Here is a 19,441-nt window from a genome sequence, read left to right on the forward strand (position 1 = left end):
ATCCAAGGTCGCCCATAACATCGAGTCCGTGAACATTTCTGAAATACGATTATTTCATCAATTGTCGATTCACTCGTAATTGTGTGAATAAAATGGGCCTAGTTTAGTGAAAAAAAACTCAAACGAAAGAACAGAAAGCATCTTGAAACTTATCAAATTTCATTACTTTGATTTGAGCAGAAGTAACCGTTTTAGAACGTTGCACTGAAGGAAGAAAGCACAAAAAAAGATCTTTCTTCAGTCGTGTCCGAGAACAGAAGGTTCAAATTTGAATTGTCTTTGAGCATTCTTCGAAAAGTCCCGAATGTTTGATAACTTGACTACTTTCGCGTACAAGTCCTGAGTGTCGCTTCCATTCTTTCGACGAGGTAGGTATACCAACTCAACATACTACGCGTTGTCGGAGGTGCATAATTGTGCAACTCACGTGGATTGTGCGGTTGCATAGCGATGGAATGATCATGAATGATTCGATGAAACATTGTCAGAAATACGTTGAACGCATTGAGGCACGTCCGTCGCACCCAATCATATTCGGGGTCTGATAGATCTTCGGCATCCATGATTTTTCGCAGTGGATGTAGCCTGCTTGATTTTTCTCAAATTTTACTTTTCAGTTCATCAGACTCGTAAATACCAATAAATTTTTCATCTGATATCAAGCAGAAAGTTTTTTTTGACAAGGCTTCGTGTCATCGCTGCTGTTTTATTTATTTGATGCTGTGTTGTTTGATGATCGTACATCCGTACGGAAAAACATAATCGTTCTATAATTGAAAGGAAATAAGTTGAAACATATATTGAATGATTTGTAATTTTATACAGTCGTTTTTATTAGCGATAAATAAACTTACATATCTTTACAATAACAATATACTTCGTATTTTAATTCTCTGAAAATATAATATCTATCATGATTTGTAGATAATATCTGTTTTGTTTTTTTTTCGTTTTTTCGTTTTTTTTTTTTCCTTTATGATAGATTTCATTCGACACTTAAAAAGATTAATAGAAAACGTAACCGTCTCTCAAACAATTGCAATCAATGCTCATCCATATTAGAAGTAGGTAATGATCTAATATAAATTCATTTCCGAACAACTTTCGTATTACCTATTTATAATGACTGCAGAAGCTGTTGTAATGATATATTAATACATAAAAATAATTATCATTCGTCGTGCGTTTTCATCAAAGATTAGAGAGACTACCCGCGCGCTTGCAATTTTATTCAAAATGTAAAAAACAAATCCTAACGATATAACTTTAAAAACAATCAATGATGAGTGATAATTTTTTTTTTTTTTTCCATACATGCTCTTCGTGCGTTAATCTTAACGATAAATATACCCTTACAAATATACATGTGGTGTTTTTATGTTGTTTTTTGATTTCAAAGTTTTATCGTTTTATTTTTAAATCTTTTACATCATGTTCATCGATGTTAACGACGCAATTAATGCATTGCCATTTAGCGTTCTAGAAAAATACTTCAATAATTCAAACGTGATATAAGATTTTCCACAATATTTCAACGAAATTAAACAACGGCTAATCGCAATCGCGCTAATTTCGGTCTGTATTTAGTATTTGAATAAAAAAGAAAATAAAAGAAAACAATAAGAAATAAGAATTCTTAAGAACGGTGCGTTTACCTGGCGTATGGCTTTTCACGTATAACATTAAACGATGCAGTTTGGGGTGTGTATAATAACAATTTTTTGATTTCCCGTTGCATTTAAAATTACGATTTGTCCTATATATATATATGGATATTATTTTTGCTTCTATCAATATTATGGCTGTCCCTTAAACTCAGTGAACCAATTATAATTACCACAGTATAATGACTGTCACAGTGCGACGGCTGGCTCCACATCCTTTACGTGTCATTATGCAAAGAATAAAATAGGCCCAGTATTAGTCTATTGTGACCTTTTTTTCGTATCTAATTGAATTCATTTTACATTTTCGTGTTTCCATCATGTGAAAAATCTCTGATATGGAGTCAGCCTCGGGTAATTTTCGTAAATGGAAAATACTATTTTGAAAAGTTTATATAAGAGGTTTGCGAACTGTAAAGTTATGTGTAGCATATATTATACCCCCGTGATTCATAGGGTATGATAACAATTATCAATGAGACATATCAATTATGTAATAATCTACATTGGATAAGGTCTATCTAATGCTAATTAGTTCAAAGGGTAGACAAGTATATTTATATTAAAACAACGCGTTCTAAGAACATTGCGTAACTACTCTACTCAAGTTAGTCGATGCTAAGAGTTACACAGGTATGTGGGGATATATATAACGGTATGTTTATATAATATGCAAAGGTAGGTGTACAGGTAACTAGTTTTGCGATGAAAATTTCATTCACGAATTTAGAGTTGCTCAAATAAATAATTTCTTCATTTATTTATATATATTTATTAATATATATCTGTAATATAGTATTTAATATACATATATATGCATACATATATATCTTATGTTTAAATAACTTCGTAAAAATCTATACACTTTTGTACGTCTACTTATTTGTCGCGGTCCTAAATTCGTGAACAAAAAATAATGTATCTGATAATATGGTTAGATGCTCAAAATAGTCGTTATTCGTCTAGAAGTTTAAGAGTACAGTTCGTATTTGTCTGTGGGAGGGTTCGTCGATAGGTTTTTCACCCTATAGGCCGTTCGGAAGAAAGATAATATTTCTCGACCGCAAAAAATATTTCATATCTCTTCCTCAAGCGGCCAAAGACCGCAAACTGCTACAGGTATGATGACGTATACAAAACAATCCACAATAAATAATCACCCTAATAAGTTTAACCGTTATTTATTATTAATGAACACTAATTATGTATAGTAATAATAATATATATCATTAATAATAACGCCATACACAATAACACAATATCTATGAATTTTGATTAATGAAAAAGCAACGTAGTTTTCAGAGCCATCCGATTTATTTCACTTTTTCAATTTTTAAAGTCGAAAATCACACTCGCACGTTAATGGTATATTGTAAATTTTCTTTTCTATTGCTATCTATGTATGTATCTATCTATAGTAGTTATACGACTAATTATAATATTAGATTCGTATCGTATAATATTAAGCCAAACGCTTCATGTATCTGCATGATAGCTCTTTGTTGAAAAATCCATTGCAAGTTTTCTCAAACCATCTGCGAAGTCAATCATTTCGTATAATTATATACTTTTATCGTTCAAATATTGGAATATCTTTTATCGCATCGAATTGGTCCAGCCGCTTTATTGTTTAATTTCTACTTTACGATGGTAAAAAAAACAGTAGTTCGTAACCTGCCAGCAGAATTTTTCAATTTTTATTTAAATAACTTATTTCTTCCATTCAATTTTGTGATATTCAAGTTTTCGAAGGTCCCGGGACGGAGGCTTATATAATTCAACGAATAAGCACGATGCCCTCGTAATTTTCAATATATTATCAACACGATTTCATTTGCTCATTTTTTTCTTTCAATTTTCTTCCGACGTAAGTCAGTTTTTCAGTAAGAATATTTTTTTCTTTTTTCTTTCTTTTTTTTGAAAAATTTATTAACGTAACTCATTGATCAATACAATAATTTATGAAGTATAAAACGCACTTACACATGCTACCTTAATATGTAGGTTTATATGTATAGTTGTATACAATTTTCAATCATTTAAATTTCAAAAGACAATATTGTCGGCCTCTTCAAAAAAATTTGTAAAGACACAACAAATTAGAAATTATGTGCTCTAATTTTGAAATAGTACGCGTAAAAAAGCACATGTACATATCACGATATACGCAAATAATACAAATCGTAATTTGATAAAAGAGAAAAAAAAATCACAATTAAACAAAAAAAGGACATAGATAGTTTTACATACTTGTGAAAATCGAAACAAGCGTTGGTTGTCACGCGCTACGAAGGATATATTGTTCATTTTTTTTCAAATCTTTGTTTCTTTCAGTATTAAAAATTTTTCAATTCATTCATTGTCAATTTTATTTTCGATGGTATATTGCTCACATCGCGAACGTTGAATATTTAAATATTACATAGCTACAAAAAGTAAAACTATCACGTACCCCTGACGAGGCATGTCGAACTTTGTTACAAATTTATTATCAGTATATCTCTATTTACAGTCGTCAATCTCCAATATACTGTAATATATTAGCCTTTTAAAAATTCATCGATCACGCGACATCATATTACATTATAAGGACTGCTTCTATCTTTTTTTTTTTCTTCACGAGTCATTATATTTTGAAAACACATGTGTTCATATAGTCATTTCACGCGTGATTGTTTTAAAAAAAAAATTCCAATATCAACGCGAATACCAATATAGGTAAATAGAGCTCATCATTTAAACATGATTTATGTCTCCATAATAATAGTATTCTTATTATTCCCTTAGACACGTCATTATCATACAATAATTAATGAAAACGTTTAATTACTGTCGGATTTATATAAGACTTACACTGTAAGTCAATTATAATAATTAGTAAACTTTAGCCGGATCTACGATTCATTTCACTCGGTTAAAATTTTCGTCCCAAATTTCGAATCAGGCATTTCCCCGAATTCAGAAAATCAATTGTACATACATTAAATTACGTCGATCGAGTAAATCCCTCGTACGAATCTGCCGGCCCTTTCTATCGTGATATTATGTATGTTCGTGAGATATTCATTATTACTATTGTTGTGACTTGTGTTATAATGTTTTAACTATTATATCGTAATCGTTACGATTATGACAACTATTATTTTTATGTCGATGATCAGCGCGAAACCGCTCAATAATTTTACAAATTGAATACCAATTATTGATCCAATTGGTAATCATGTCAGAATTCTATAGCAAGGATATCATTCGGGGATGATGAAACGGGTTGCTGCCGAATGAACACATTCGTTCATTAGCTCCGAGCGAACCAGTTGATAACGATTTCACGAATCGACCAAAGGATTATTTATTTGTCCCCTTCCTCGAAATAATCTTGTCGTCTCACGAGAGTAAATAATGAGGTTTCCAAGTGGAAATTACGTCGCCATCCGCAAAGACGTATGCTTTCTGCTCGATGTTTATTGCGGCGATTTAATTGAATCAAGATGTTTCTTGAACTTACCACGTCATAGTAGGTATTACAACAGATTCCATGTAAGAAACTGAGATCAAGTTTCTTGTCCCACCTTCTGCCGATTTCTATACAACCGGCTCCTCTTCTGTTTCGCTGTCATTCAACGGCTGAGACGCGCTGTTGCTCGCTGATGCTGTGAAGGAGTTCGTTCTCGGACGTCGGTGCAACCTTTTTTGTTGATTTGTTTCTTCGGTAAAACCTTTTGCCACGATAAGCGGTTGTAAAGCTGATCTTAAAGACCAGTACAAACGAGGATAAACTTGCTCCTGTTGAGCTATTAACAACTTGTTACGCTCCAGTTTCTGCAAAAGAAAAATAACAAGGGCTGGATGAATAAGCGAGTCGACCCTATTACTTGGAAACCATTCAGATGACATCATAAAACGTGACACAATGGAAAGCCGCATTTGCTTCGGCTGTTTCAAACTATTTTACGATTTACTTTTACCCTATATCGTCGTGTAACGACATGATCTATAAAATGTTCCTTTCCTCCAGGAGGACTCCTTGGTTGCAAATCACATACAGTACATAAGCGCGTGATGAAAAAAAAATGCCGCAAGAGTTTGGCAAACGAGTGAAAGGATTTTAGAAAGTTGGTAATATAAGACGACTCACCTTTGGAGTGTCTTCGCATGTCGGACACGTTTCCTGGACCACCGGGAGTTTCTTGCACTCGGCGAATTGTCGGAGAGCTTTTTCCCGGACGTATACAAACGGGCGTATCACTCTGAGGTCGCGTTCCCGTATGTAATAGTGCGCTTTCATTGTCCTAAGTTTTCCGTTGTGAAATACTGACATCAGAAATCCTTCCGTCAGATCATCCAAGTGTTGTCCAAGGGCGAGTACATTGTAAGAATGTTCCTTAGCCACGGTGTACAATCTATTCCTCTTAGTCCGACTGCAAAAGTTGCACGCCGACCTTCCAATTTCATCTTCAACCGAAGATTGTTCCTCGTAAAAATATGGCACTTCCAAAGCCTTCAGATACGTCATCAGCTGAAGAGGGTCGTAAGTTTTACTGTCCACGGTAGCAGCTCCGATTTCGAAGTTCACACCCTTCGATCTGACGTAAAATTGGTACTGGTGCAAGGTGTGCAATAATGAAAGGGAATCTTTGCCCCCCGAGAGGCATACCATGACCTTGTCTCCGTCTCTGATCATGTCGAATTCTTGCATCGCTTCGACGGACGGTTTCCAGATGTTCTTTGGTGGGCAGAGCCACTGAGGTGAGCCATCTTCCGAAGCTTTCTCAAGAGGAATGAGTCTTTCCGCTTCTTCCAGCCCCGATGATTCGGACGCGATTTCCTCGTCTTCCGACAGGTCGTTGACGCGCTTTTGCTTCGCTGATTTGCCGTTCATTCTGAGCCTCCTACATCCGTTGGAATTGGATTCTGCACTACTACTCCTTCTCAGATCGGAATCGGCGGACTTGTCGTTCTCGTGAAAAGACAAGTTGATGCCGCTGTCCTGGGAACTCACCGAATTTATCGTCGAGTATATCTTGGGCAATGTTTTTATGTCAATTTCAGCACCGCTGTGATCTTCGTCGTCGGTTTTACGCTCTCCCTCCTGCTTTATAACGTATATCACCGTCTCGTCCGACGAACACTCACTCGACATTTTACTCTCCTGCGAGAGTTCGCTGAGTTTGCCGACCGCGCCAGCCTTCGGGAAAATTCTTTCCGGGGATCCACATCCGTTGGAAGACTTGTCGGAGGACGAAGTATCGGGTGAAAATCTATGGAGACCGTCGACCGCGTTCACCATGCATCTGATTTCCGATTTCACTTCGCTGGCCATCTCCTTCGAGAACTCCATCAGGTACTCGGCGATATCACTAGCCGAAAATGAGTCGTGTTTATCTTCGCAGTGGTTCAAACTATGCGTCCTCGAATGATGTTGCGGCGTATTTTCGGTGGTGTTCGTTTCCGAAAGTACGTCGTCTACCTGGGAAATGACCTCGCGTATTTCGGATTTTATTTCAGTCGCTAATTCTTTCGTAACTTCCTTGAGGTAATTATGAAGATCTTCCGAACTCTGCGAGAGATTTGATACCGGCGAAGAACGTCCGACCCTCATATCGGAATTGCTCAAAGAATTGACGTGGTTCAAAGAATGAGTTGGACTGCCATTCTCGTATTCCAAAGAGTTCAAATCAGTCTGACTGCTGCAGCTGCAGTGCCTGTGTCTCGCGGTGTTTATTCCCAAGCTAGCCATTGTTTGCGGGCTGAGTATCGGCGGCGACGTTCCGGAACTTCCTAAAGAATTGCAACGCGCTCTACCCGTGGTACTCTGATCTCCGGCGATCAGTTGGGCGACGACAGGAGTCCCGAGAATAGCCGGGGTCACCGCCTCTCCAACGGCGAACCTCACGGGCATCGGGGAACTGGGGCAAGTAGACGGTGACTTTTGACCCGCGCCGTACGGCGTCGTCGCATATTCTGGAAGGGATAGCTGGGCCATAAGCGGAGGAGAAACCGTGCACCTCAAGTGCGCGGGCATCGTTTGACCGAAGGAATATTTCTTCGGGTCGACAATCGGAGGTACTGTTCTGGTCAGAACCGGCAAGCTGTGATGCCTCGGAGAGTTGGGAGTTATCGGAGGGTTTCCCGTACGCGGAATGTCGCTGTTCAATCTGCGTATTCCGTTCGCCATTAGTAGAGTATTGCTAGGGATATCGAAGGCGCTGTATCTCAACCTATAGGTCACCGGGTTGAAGGGCACATCCTGTTTGACGTTTTGCGAATTTCCTAGGAGAAGGTCCTGCGCTTCGTTGGGTAATATGAACCACCGGAGGGTCTTAGTTTGCTCGGTAAACACGACGCTCTGATCGATCTGCAGGGGATATCGCTGGGCCATTTTTCGGGCCCTGTTGAATATATTTCTAGCGGTCTGCAGGCAATCGCTGTAACTCTGCGGGAATACTCCGGGACCCGAAACCCGTCGTTCCGATGTGATCATCTTTCCATCGGTGTATCTGATGGAACCCAACCACTTTCGATCCTTGAATACGCTGTTTGTGTGATGACGCCATTCTCCCGTATCCGGGTTCAGGACGTACTGCGGCAGCAGTTTCCAACCTTCGGTCGCCACCATCTTTAAAGCCTCGAGGACGAAGGCTACTTCGGTTTCCGACATGAAGAAGGGAAATGAAAGCCGGGCGAATCCGGGTCGCAACATCTCCATGCTAGTTTCCTCGTTGCAGCCGCTGAAACGAAATAAACCAACGGTCAGAATGAACGAAGCAAAATTCGATCACGCACGTAACTTGCGGACGAAATTACTTACTTCTGTTGAAGTACGGCCTCGTAATCTTTGGCTAGTTTTTCATCGATTCCCATAAGTTCGTGAGCGTATCTTCCCGTACACGCGCATCCACCTCTGGCCTGAACTCCGAACACGTCGTTGAGAACCGCGCAGACGAAATTGTGGTGAAGGAAGGTGCCCCGAGGATGACGAACCATGAAGGAAAATAACGACAGTCGCTTCACGTTGTGCGAACTGCTGCCGAGCAGTATAAGTTCTGGAATCGTGCGCACGTGAGCCAGGACTTGTCTGAAACACATTGGGAAGGATTTTTTCCCGTTTAGTCACGGTCGCTGAAACCGTAGAGCAAAATTTGCTACAGAATGTCACGATGAACCGCGAATCCGTCGAGCAACTGTACAATATTCACCAAACACTGCAACAAATTCTTGGAACATTCCAAAAAGCGATCCATACGGAATTCTTTATTTAAAACCGCCCACATCCGAGGGCGCCGCGTGTCCTGTGTATTTTTGTCATCGCCATTCGTGTACGGTATATAAAAAGAGTTCGCTCTGATTTTGAGCGAGGCGACGGGTTTGGCCAGGTAAAAAACCATTCTGACAGCCGTCGACGGAGGATTTCATTTTTGGCAGACGGGCAATTTTTATTTACGGATTTCTACGAATTATGGTCGCCTCTGTTCGAGAGTACAGAAGAAGAAGTCTTTGTACCTTTTTTGTGTCAAGTTAGATCTTATTCCCAACGTCGTTGACTGAACGTAACCGAAAACGATACCTGAGCATAGGTACCTAGGGTCTATTTCAATCGCGTCAGGTTCACATAAATAAGAACCTCCATAAACATCGGAAGTCATCTTTCGTCGGTTGTAATTTGACGCAAATTGTAAAAGACACATGCGGACGAGACGAGAAGCCGCCAAAAAGCGGGTTCGTCTCAGCTGCCCCAGATCACGCCCAACTCGAATGATATCGCCGGTTCGTAAAATGAAGCGAGAAATTTACAAATGAATAATGTCGTACGAGTGATACGATTTCAAAAAATTTCTGATAGCATATAAAATCGGATTATTGGCCATGCTCCAAAACTCCAAGAAACCAGTTTGTAATTCCGGTCAACTGAGGTATTTTATTTTATTTTTTTCGAACGTTGAAGTTCGCGAGTCGCAAGCTATATCGGAATTAATACCAAACTACGACATACGTATACTCGCTGAGATCCTTAATTTATTCATTACCTCGTTTTTCGCATCACAGTAAATTTCACCCCAGCACGAATCCGGTGTAGTAAAACCGTGTTCTATATCTGAATGAAAATCCTATGCCGATGTTATTTCCCTGAATAAGCAATTTCTCCGAATCGCAAGTCACGCGGAATAACTGAACGGCAATAAAAACACAATCAAGGTTAAAATAAAAAACTCACTTTGTGATTTTATCTTGTCGAGCCATGATCGCTTGCGGTGTGATATTTTCTTTGAGTTGTACGGCGAGTCCGCATCTGATGCTTTCGACAACCGCGGCGGTACCGCTTTCCTCGCGGAGTTCTGGGTCTTGCAGGTAGCGATGGGAGTCCCTAATATCCTCGGGAGTCTCCTCGACCCTGAGAAGAGCTCTCTTCGTCACTAAAACTCCCGGCGTCTGGGCACCGCCGATAAATTTATGACCCGCGAATATCATGGCATCTTTGTGTACCGCATTTTCACCGACTCCCGGAAGATTCGGGTTCATATCCATCTGGACGTACGGAGCTGCGAATCAAATAAAAGATAAATTTATAGTAGGTACGTAACTCTTCCGCAACACTTTTCTCAGATCATCTAGATATCGTCGATTCTGGTCCAAGTGAGAAAATAATAAACAAAAGGAAGGCAACAAATAGGAGAGAACTCATGGGAGAAAAATCTCAACGAAATTAACTCCGTGCAATTGGGTTTATACATATATATATATATATAATGTACGATAAGCTTTATGAGACGCAAAATCCCGAGTGGTTGTAAAAGTTGATTAGATTTCTCTCGGCGAGTGGGATTTCAATGTCTTCTTAAGCTCCGAGTGATCAGCGTATGGGCCGTAAAGTGTGCTTTCGCCAACGCTCAACACATTCAATTTGGGGTCTCCCGCTTTTATTTTTCACGAGTAGGTAGGCTGACAAGAGAAAAAAAGAAAAAAAAAAAAAAAAAAAGGGGGAACGAAAAGAAAGTGAGCCAACCTGCTGACGTATAATCCCAAATGCTGAGAGCCCCGTGCTGATGGAGAAGAAGGGTTGTGGCAACGTCATCGGCGAGTACACCGGTGATGCAACTTGCGGCGCTGAAACATCCCACCAACTGAGCACCGGTGACGCGTTCCTTGGCCAATTGACGGTCCAGGTCATTCAGATCTAGGAAACCTTCCTTGGTCTCAGCGATTCGCGTTATCTGCAAGGAAACATCATCGCTCACTCTCCGGAATTGGATACTTGATGAAAATGCGTTAACGTCGTTGAGCAGTAAATCGTAAAAGTATATATACGAGTATAAGCGGTTACTTTACCGCGCGCAGTCTTAATTCATCATCGCCACGGTCAACGTCTGTTTGTATATAGATCTATATCTATACAGGTATAAAGTACGGGTGTAAGATCTGAACCGAATGAGAATGGTAGAAAAGAAAAAAAAAGAAATCAAATTAAATAAATTATATTCTTCCGATGATAAAAGCGCGTCATCGTCGCACGGATGTGCAAAACTGGCGACTGACGCATTGTAATTGTAAACACGATTTCCATAAAGAATTGGAATAAGGCTATGCGCGGGTGGTTCGGTAAGGTCGATATAAAATGCACATATACGATATAGTTATTGTTGGTTGAACGATCGTATTGTCGAGCCATCTAAATGTCGCGATGAAAATTTGAATTTCAAATGAAGAAGGTGTAGAGTTGAATAAATTAATTGGAGAAAAAGAATAGAACAGAAATTATTCGTTGCGTCTATTCGCCGCGAAACGAGATGACGAACACACGAGTGATATCGTAGAAACGTTACGAAGAAAATGACGAAAACTTTCCCAACGTCGTTTATTTATGTTTTCCGACGATCGGATCAGCGATGAGAATATCTTGACAGTGAAATGGCAATTATTGGTTCAACGTGCCGATTAACCGAACGACGGAACAATGACGACAAAAAAAACAAGAGGACAATTATATTTCATAAAACTTGAACATGATGAAAATCTAGTCGACGTTTCGCACAACGATGTACACTTGTCGTTCTTGATACTTGCAGAAACTAGAGCAACGTTGAGCTTGCAGTTTGTTCAACGATTGAAGTTTTATAACCGAGTGTTATTAACGGTTATCGTATAAATACCAATAGCAGTAGCAGGGCGCTATAACAGCGCTGTTATCAATACTTGGTAAAGTGACGATATTTCGTCTACATCAAATGAACAATTACGTGGTGGTTGCAAAAATAAAAATTGAATATATTTCTTTTGATCCCCTCGAAAAGAGGCTCGATTTATTCGAAGTAAAGAAAAAAAAAATCTACTCAAACGTCGAAGGGATAAATTAGATCTGTAGATCGTAGAGACGTAAAACTAGATAAAATCAGCTGTCTTACGGGTGATCAGGAGTTGAAACCAATAGGCGAATCGATATCCATCGGATTGACTGTCGATGCGATATAGTAATGCAATTATAGCGGTGCTTTCATATGCGAATGTGTCGCTCGCAACGCTTCATCATTTATACATATGTGTACATGCAACCGGGCTGATCGAACACATCAATCTTCCAGCTTGCGCAACATGCATTCGGAGTACGATGAACAGTTTGAAGTTCAGTAGGAAAAAAAAAACAAAAAAAAAAAGGAAAAAGATCATTTCAATTTGCATCGTTTCCACGCGCCTGAACACTACTTACAATAAAACACCCCGGAGTAGATTATGTATAATGTTTGGCGCACCTTGCCGCGTTGCATTTGAAATGAAAATAGAAGAAAGAAAAAAAAAAGAAAACTGAGAAAACTCATCAAGGGGATTATTTTCCGAGCATTAAAAGTCAAAGTTGAACCACCTCTGCGACCTCAACTAGCGACCTTTGATGTCGAATTCTTTTCATTAAGAATTCCTATAGGTGTGTACCTGCATGCATGTCTGATGACCGAAGGCTACTGAAAGGATCAAGTTTCACAGTCTTCAATCTTTCCCCAATCAAGCGAGCGTTTCATATCCTCGCGATACACAGTGAATGAATAAGAATAACGAATGCGATGAGAAAGTTTCGAAAATCATTCGTAACGAATATTCGACGACATCAAAGGACGATACAAAGCGCGAAAGTTTTCCATTCACTTCTTTCGAATGGGATATAAGAGAACTTTTTACTACGAGTATACCTTAACACCGTGTTCCCTCCAAGGACGTAGGTTCGCGTGATGCTCGAAAGGACCCACGAAAACAACGGTTGGTTTGTTGAGGTCCAGATGACGGAGAAGGGTACGCAGGGCGCCGGCGGTTCCGTGACCCGTAAAAAGGACAGCGTCCTGTTCACTCGCACCGACTGCATGCCTCACTATATCTCGAGCTTCGTGTCTGCAAACCATACATTCGAATTAAATTAAATTAAATAAACAGATAAATTCGAAAAGAAAAAAGAAATAATAATAATACTAAATATACAACGAACGAACTGTTCGTTGTGTGATCGTTTGAAAGTCATTTTTGTGCGAGAATAATGTAGCCCAGCTGTAAAAAAAAAAATTGCCGAACGTATGAAACTGTTGAGCGAAAAATGGGAGATTGACAAAATTTAATCTGAGATTGTTCTAACGAACAACTAGCGAAATGTGGTCGGAAAAGTTTGAAATCCGAAAATAACAACGAGGATAGGAAAAATGTATGAATTTTAAAGGGGTTAAAAAAATCGGAAGGTTCGAATAACCTGGATGTTGTTGTTGTTCCGTATAAAGCGTTGTACGGGCGTACGTGTATAGGTATATATAATGTGTAATTATTTAATTTTAGTACATATGGCGTACAAGGGTGTTCCCAGCGGGTTTTCCGACAAGTTTATATTTACTCGCAGCAGACACGATTCGAAGCCGCAGCCGAGCTTTCTTTGTCTGGCAGCGTGGCAAGGTTGCGCCACGCGGTGGTAGAGAAGTTGAGGGATATATTGATCTCCGGGAGAGTGCGGAGCCACCCCCCGACGCCATAAACCGAAACGAACACCGACTCTGATCCTACTACAAGGTAGGACGTATACGAGCCCTATATATTCCTCGAACGCTAACAGAAGAAGGCACTGTGGCCTCGAAATAGGTCGTTCGGCACGCAGGGGAGCGAATCGCGCGATCTTATCTACGATCGTTTAATATATTCGTAATATACATATAATGTAACCATGGCACGCGGAAGGCGTAGTTTTTAAGACAGACGAATTTCGGGGTACGACACGAATGATAATTACGATCGGGGATGCCGGAAAAATCGGCAACGCCGTTCAATTATATCATATCGCAATTTTTTCGAGATTCGAAATTTTCCCAATATTTCTATTCGTCGTACGCCGATATTTTTATATTCTCTAGCGAATCGAAGGTCCACTATTGCACGCGTTCACTCGATCGGTGACGTTATTTCGCAATCGCTTGTTTTTCACCCCTAAAACTCGGTCAATGTGTACATACATACGTCTAGTACATGGTAGGAGTAATGTATTATTTGCACATCGCCGGATGAAAAGTAGGACATGGATCGTGACAAAAGAAATGGCGTTTAATATCTCTGGAGAAAAATGTGGCAAAAGTTAATCGGTCGGATGTTGTTTTATATATACGCTCTCCGTACACACGTATGTACACATATGTATGTTAATGAAAAAGCTAGCATCTGGCCGTCACCGCGTCCCAAGAATTAATGAAAAAGGTACGCTGGCTAATATTGCGCTTTTTATCTCTGTGCACATTTTTTATTTTCCTTGTGCATAGGTACTGCACAGACACACTGTATGTATACAGGGAATAGTAAAAAACCGTAGTGCCATTTTTCTAAGAGATACGTGTGGGTTTGGAGAGTGACAGTTCGCATGATGAACACATAAAACGCGTAACGACTGATTTTTCCGCGATAAAATTGTAGAGAGAGGAAGAGAAAGAAAGAGAGCTGAATAACACATATACATAGGTATATACAAAGTCTACGGTAATAAATACCCAAATAAATTTGCGATGAGATTTTCAATTCCAATGCTTTGTCTGGCGCTGCTATACGTGTAGCACGTGTAAACGATTTGTTAATTTATTTATTTCCACGGTGTTACCGGTCTCAATTTTGAAAAAATAAGAACATATTTCATTCCTATATAATCGCGATATCAAATTGCGAGATTTGAAAATAAAACAAATAATAATAACGACAATAACAATAATAATGATATCGGTAAAATATCCCTGGCGCCTCCACGAGACTCCAACTATAAACACTGAGTCAGTCAAAGGCCATGAAAAATTTGAAAATAACTTTTATTAAACCGAACCGTTCCCGAGCGCGTTGACATTCGATATACTCATCTTACGATATTGTCTCACGAATTTCTTTCGATACGTTGAAAATCACGTACGTTAAAATAAAAATGGGTTTAATTTTCATAGAAAAATCTACAACGTTGGTCGCGTCGAAGAAATATAATCGCCCGAGAGTCTCTTAGCGTCATTTCAACATACTTGTAATATTTGAAAAAGGAAGATGAATAAAGAAGACCGTATTTGCATTAGGTGGACGGTAATTTTAATTTTTTGCATGGTACGTATAGCGTTGCTTTGCAGCACTCGAACGTCAAAGTCGCGTTGATGTGTCGCAGAGTAGATGATCCGTATTAGCTTTTTATTTTCCAATTTTCTCAGTAACCTACGGTACAGACACCTAAATTTATTTGAAGGGGATGAAAAAAAAAATTTTACATGTCAAACGATGCGATAAAAATTTTTCCAAATTTTCACTCCGAAACTTTATCAACCGCGAAAGTCCGAGGGGTTTGGATATCAGAGAAGTTGGAGTTCTATTTGGAAGTCTCTGAACATGAAAATTTTTATTTTTAGGTACCCACGCTCTTTGAACAACCTCAAAGCGTCAAGTTATCGACCTACTGAACACGTTTCGTAAAATAATGATCGTGGATATGAGGAAAAAAAAAAATAAAACTCGTTACCGCTATTCGAAAATGTCCAAGTCGATACGGAGGTAAAATGATAGGCATTTTGTAAACGATCGCACATTGCAGGCGCGTTTCAGATACGACGACGATGGTATACGTACACCTACGCGATACCAGAGAGAACGTATAATATCGAGAACAGATATTTAGAAAAAAGAAAAAAAAAATGTACGATATGCAGCAAACCGAAGTGACTAAAAAATGACTGTGCGCGACAATAAGGCTCCGCGAAGAGGAGAAAAATAACAAAAATTTCCGATTCGAGTTAACAACGGCAGAAACAGATTGCAAATATAGTCGACCGTTGGGTTTCTCATTTATTGCACCGTGTATTAGGCATCGATATTAATTTTTATACGTGCATCAATTTTATCGGACAATGTCCAGACGATGGACACGTGCTCTACGATAAAACAGAATTCAAAATACATTGCACAAATTGTACTCTGCCCACGATGTAACTATTTTTATACTTACCGCACACGGAATATATTCATCGAATATAGCGAGGTCTTAATTTCCCTCGAGGAATTCTCCCGCGACTGATACGATTCCGGATATACGTATAATATAGGTATAAATAGGTGTGTGAAAAACCACCAGAGTTCGGTCAACGTTAAGCGATTTTTTTCCATCGAGTAATTTACCTGAATAAAGAAGACTGAAGACTGCAGATGGACGTCGAGGCTCTGGTGTCACCGAGACACGGAAGTACTTCCTTTGAAATATATTCTTCTAAAAATTGCAGCGATCTTCCCGAAGCGGTGTAGTCGCAGTAGACGACTGAAATCATAGCAAAGAAAAAAAAAACCATCATTGCAGTAAATTATTGCTGCAGAAGTATCAATTGAATCGAATGGTCTTTCAAAAAACTACGAAAGAAAAAGCAGGAAAAATAACAACGTCTGGCACACCTGCGGGTGATCGCGTTTTACAAAATGACGTCAATAAGTTGTCACGTGGCCACTCCAGAATTCATCCAATCGCTTATCGGTCAATGCCAGATGTTACATTTATTTTATTTATTTTTTTTCTTTTCAACAACGATTAGAAGAGATAAAGAGAAACGGGAAAATAAAATCAAAACGTAATTTAAATCCGATATTACAGATGCGCAACCAATCTCTGTATTTCTCGAGAACAAGAGAGGTGGAGGAAAGAGAAAAATTCGACTGAAAAAAAAAAAGATTACGATTGGAGAGCAGCCTTCGCGGTTTCGGGTAATCCCTTACAATGCGTAAAAATTCATCGATAACAGTCACCGAGGAAATTTACGCCGGTAATAAAACTGCCGCTAACCAGACAGATCCCGATTGGTTCCAAAGTGACGTCTGATCGCTGGAAATCTCGTCTGTATAACGCAGGAGATACGAGGCTATCCGAACTTGTTACAATTCGTATCGCACGACCGAATATCGTATCTATCTGTTTGCAAATATACAAAAAATTCAATAGGTCTTAAGGTGTACGAGACATTTTTCCATTTTCACGTACCGCCTGTAAGCGCAGTACTAAATATAATATCTGGTGAGAAGAATAATACATTACACCGCCACGCGGTGGTTCAATTTATTTAAACTTTGCGGTATCCTTTGCGTCATTCGTCATGTAATAATTAATTGCTGCATCGATAAAATACATAACCGGTTTACGCTAATGGTTATACACCGTTTATAGATCTTCGCAGATATATTTATAATCGCGGTAATATACTGCGAAATTATATTTGCCACGGGATTCGCCCGACAAATATCACATAATCCAAGTAGACGGTGCAGGGTACGTATATTACAACGTAATTTCATAAATGGCCGCAAACGACTTGGAGTTTGAAAGAGAACGGATCGGCGCGTCAAACGAAGCGAAGGTGTGGATCGGAATCTAATCTTCGGCGGGCGTTGAAAATTATCCAATAGATTTTTCTATTCAAAGCTCGTTCTCCTCGGTGCAATTATGACGCTCGTGAGCGCTATCGGCCTTTATTCCTTTACCTTGCGTAATGTGGTGCATACGAACGTACGTACGTAGATTTTCCTCATAGCCGAAGGGACGAAACGAAACGCTTTTGCCGAGCGTTTGCGTGAATCGCGAGAGAGCCGGCAATGAAAATGGAATAAATAAAAGAATGGAATAAAAGAAGAAAAAGAAGAGGCCGCGATACGGGAATGTAATAATCAAGTACTCGTAGTACATTAGAGCATGAGCACCGCAGAAGAATTGCAACTGGTTACAACAGTGATTCTCATTTCTCGGTCTCAAATTCTATAAAGCAACGTCTTTTGTTACCATCATTTTTCTCCAACCTTATCCGAGACCTTTTTTTTTACTCCATTTCCGATCTGACGCGAGCAGGTCCGGTCCGAACCCTCGACCTTCGGACGGGACTCGGAAATATTTGAATGCCGCACGTACGGCGGCGTGTCGCGTAGGTGTGATATTTTTTTTACACACATTTTACTCGGTACACGGTTGAGAAACGCTCTCGTACGCGTTGAATCGAGGAAAAAATTGAACTCTTCGAGGAATATGTCGGATGTTCATGTCCATCGGATCCGTACCTACCTACCTACCCACCTCTTTTCTGCTTACCAGGAAACTGCAGGCGCTGCAACATGACCAGTCCTATGTAGGTCATGGCGCAGCAGTATTACAGCTTCAAAAAAAGCAGACCATTCGAGAAAAGCCGGAATTTTGCTTAATTTGGTTTGTTTTTTTTTTTCTTCTTCTTCATTTTTAAAGACCGTTAGTCGCGAAGAGGGTAGAAGAAATTTTCCAAAAATTTCAAAACTACAAATTGTACGAGGTGAAAAGAATGAAGCACAAAATATAACGATAAACTGTGAGGTTGGATAAGTTCGCGAAAATGATCTTCTATCAAAGAAAACTAGACGCGTTACAGCATCTCGCCATCTGCACGTCAAACGGATCGGTGTTCTTTTATTTTCGCGTATTTCGCACGTGTCGTGTTACGTTGTATAATAACCTTTTATAGGTGAATTTATCGACGGTTGTAAAGCCGCTCGGTTATTTTATTATAATATTGTTGAATGGCTCGAAGACCCGGGAGTGCGACGCGTTCGCAATCTTCAAAGTAAAAGTATGGCGGTGTGTAGTTATAGATCGCTCGAGAATTACGTCACTATTTCTACTCCATCGTTAATACCGTACGGTAACATGCCTCGCGAGACTTCGCGTCGAGGCAAACTTTTCAAAAATATATATACATTATTTTGCGGATTCTCATGGAAAAACAATTTTGTACCGCCAACGATAACTTCAAACGTGAGTTTTTTCTTCTCCTCTTCTTCGGCGAACGATCGCAGTTTCCAAAACTTAATTACGCAAGTTTCCGAACTGGTTCGTGATGAAAAAAAATAAAAAAAAAAAAAAAAAGAATCTATCCAGTATAGCGCCAAAATCCGAGATCATTACGATAATAAATAGGTACTAATTAAGTATTGCGTATGTCGTTTGCGTTAATCGATTAGATTCACATCGGTTCACAAAGTGCTTCGTACGAACAAAATTCCACATGACACGTAATCATCACGGACGTATTCGTTCGGAAGTTTTTTGATCCGCAAATATTTTCCCTTTGTCTTTTTTTCCTACCGAAAAATCAGAGTCTTTTGAGACGGGACTGTCTCATTATACGCGCATGCGGTATACTATACATCGTGCACCTGCAGCGTATCAAGAGACACGCAAACAAACGTGGCCCTTGGAAGCCACGAATAACTGTGGGCAACCGGAAGTCTGGTGCTTTGCACCGGGACTTCCGCCG

At 39.6% G+C, this 19,441-nt stretch overlaps 1 protein-coding gene across 1 annotated transcript in view; it reads right to left on the bottom strand.

Annotated features, from left to right (window-relative positions):
* Positions 1-808: 808 nt before the first annotated feature.
* LOC105690176 overlaps positions 809-19,441 on the bottom strand; it is a 69,883-nt gene continuing 51,250 nt past the window's right edge. Inside the window, exons 2-8 of the mRNA XM_048656094.1 lie at positions 16,305-16,440; positions 12,839-13,034; positions 10,666-10,873; positions 9,877-10,201; positions 8,473-8,739; positions 5,800-8,392; positions 809-5,483 (exon numbers count right to left, since the gene is read on the bottom strand). Of these exons, the coding sequence (XP_048512051.1) occupies positions 5,247-5,483; positions 5,800-8,392; positions 8,473-8,739; positions 9,877-10,201; positions 10,666-10,873; positions 12,839-13,034; positions 16,305-16,440 (3,962 nt within the window). The 3' untranslated portion in view covers positions 809-5,246. The remainder of the gene's footprint in view (positions 5,484-5,799; positions 8,393-8,472; positions 8,740-9,876; positions 10,202-10,665; positions 10,874-12,838; positions 13,035-16,304; positions 16,441-19,441) is intronic.

The sequence above is a fragment of the Athalia rosae genome, chromosome 5 (assembly GCF_917208135.1).
Source record: "Athalia rosae chromosome 5, iyAthRosa1.1, whole genome shotgun sequence".
In the NCBI taxonomy this organism is placed as follows: Eukaryota; Metazoa; Arthropoda; class Insecta; order Hymenoptera; family Athaliidae; genus Athalia; species Athalia rosae.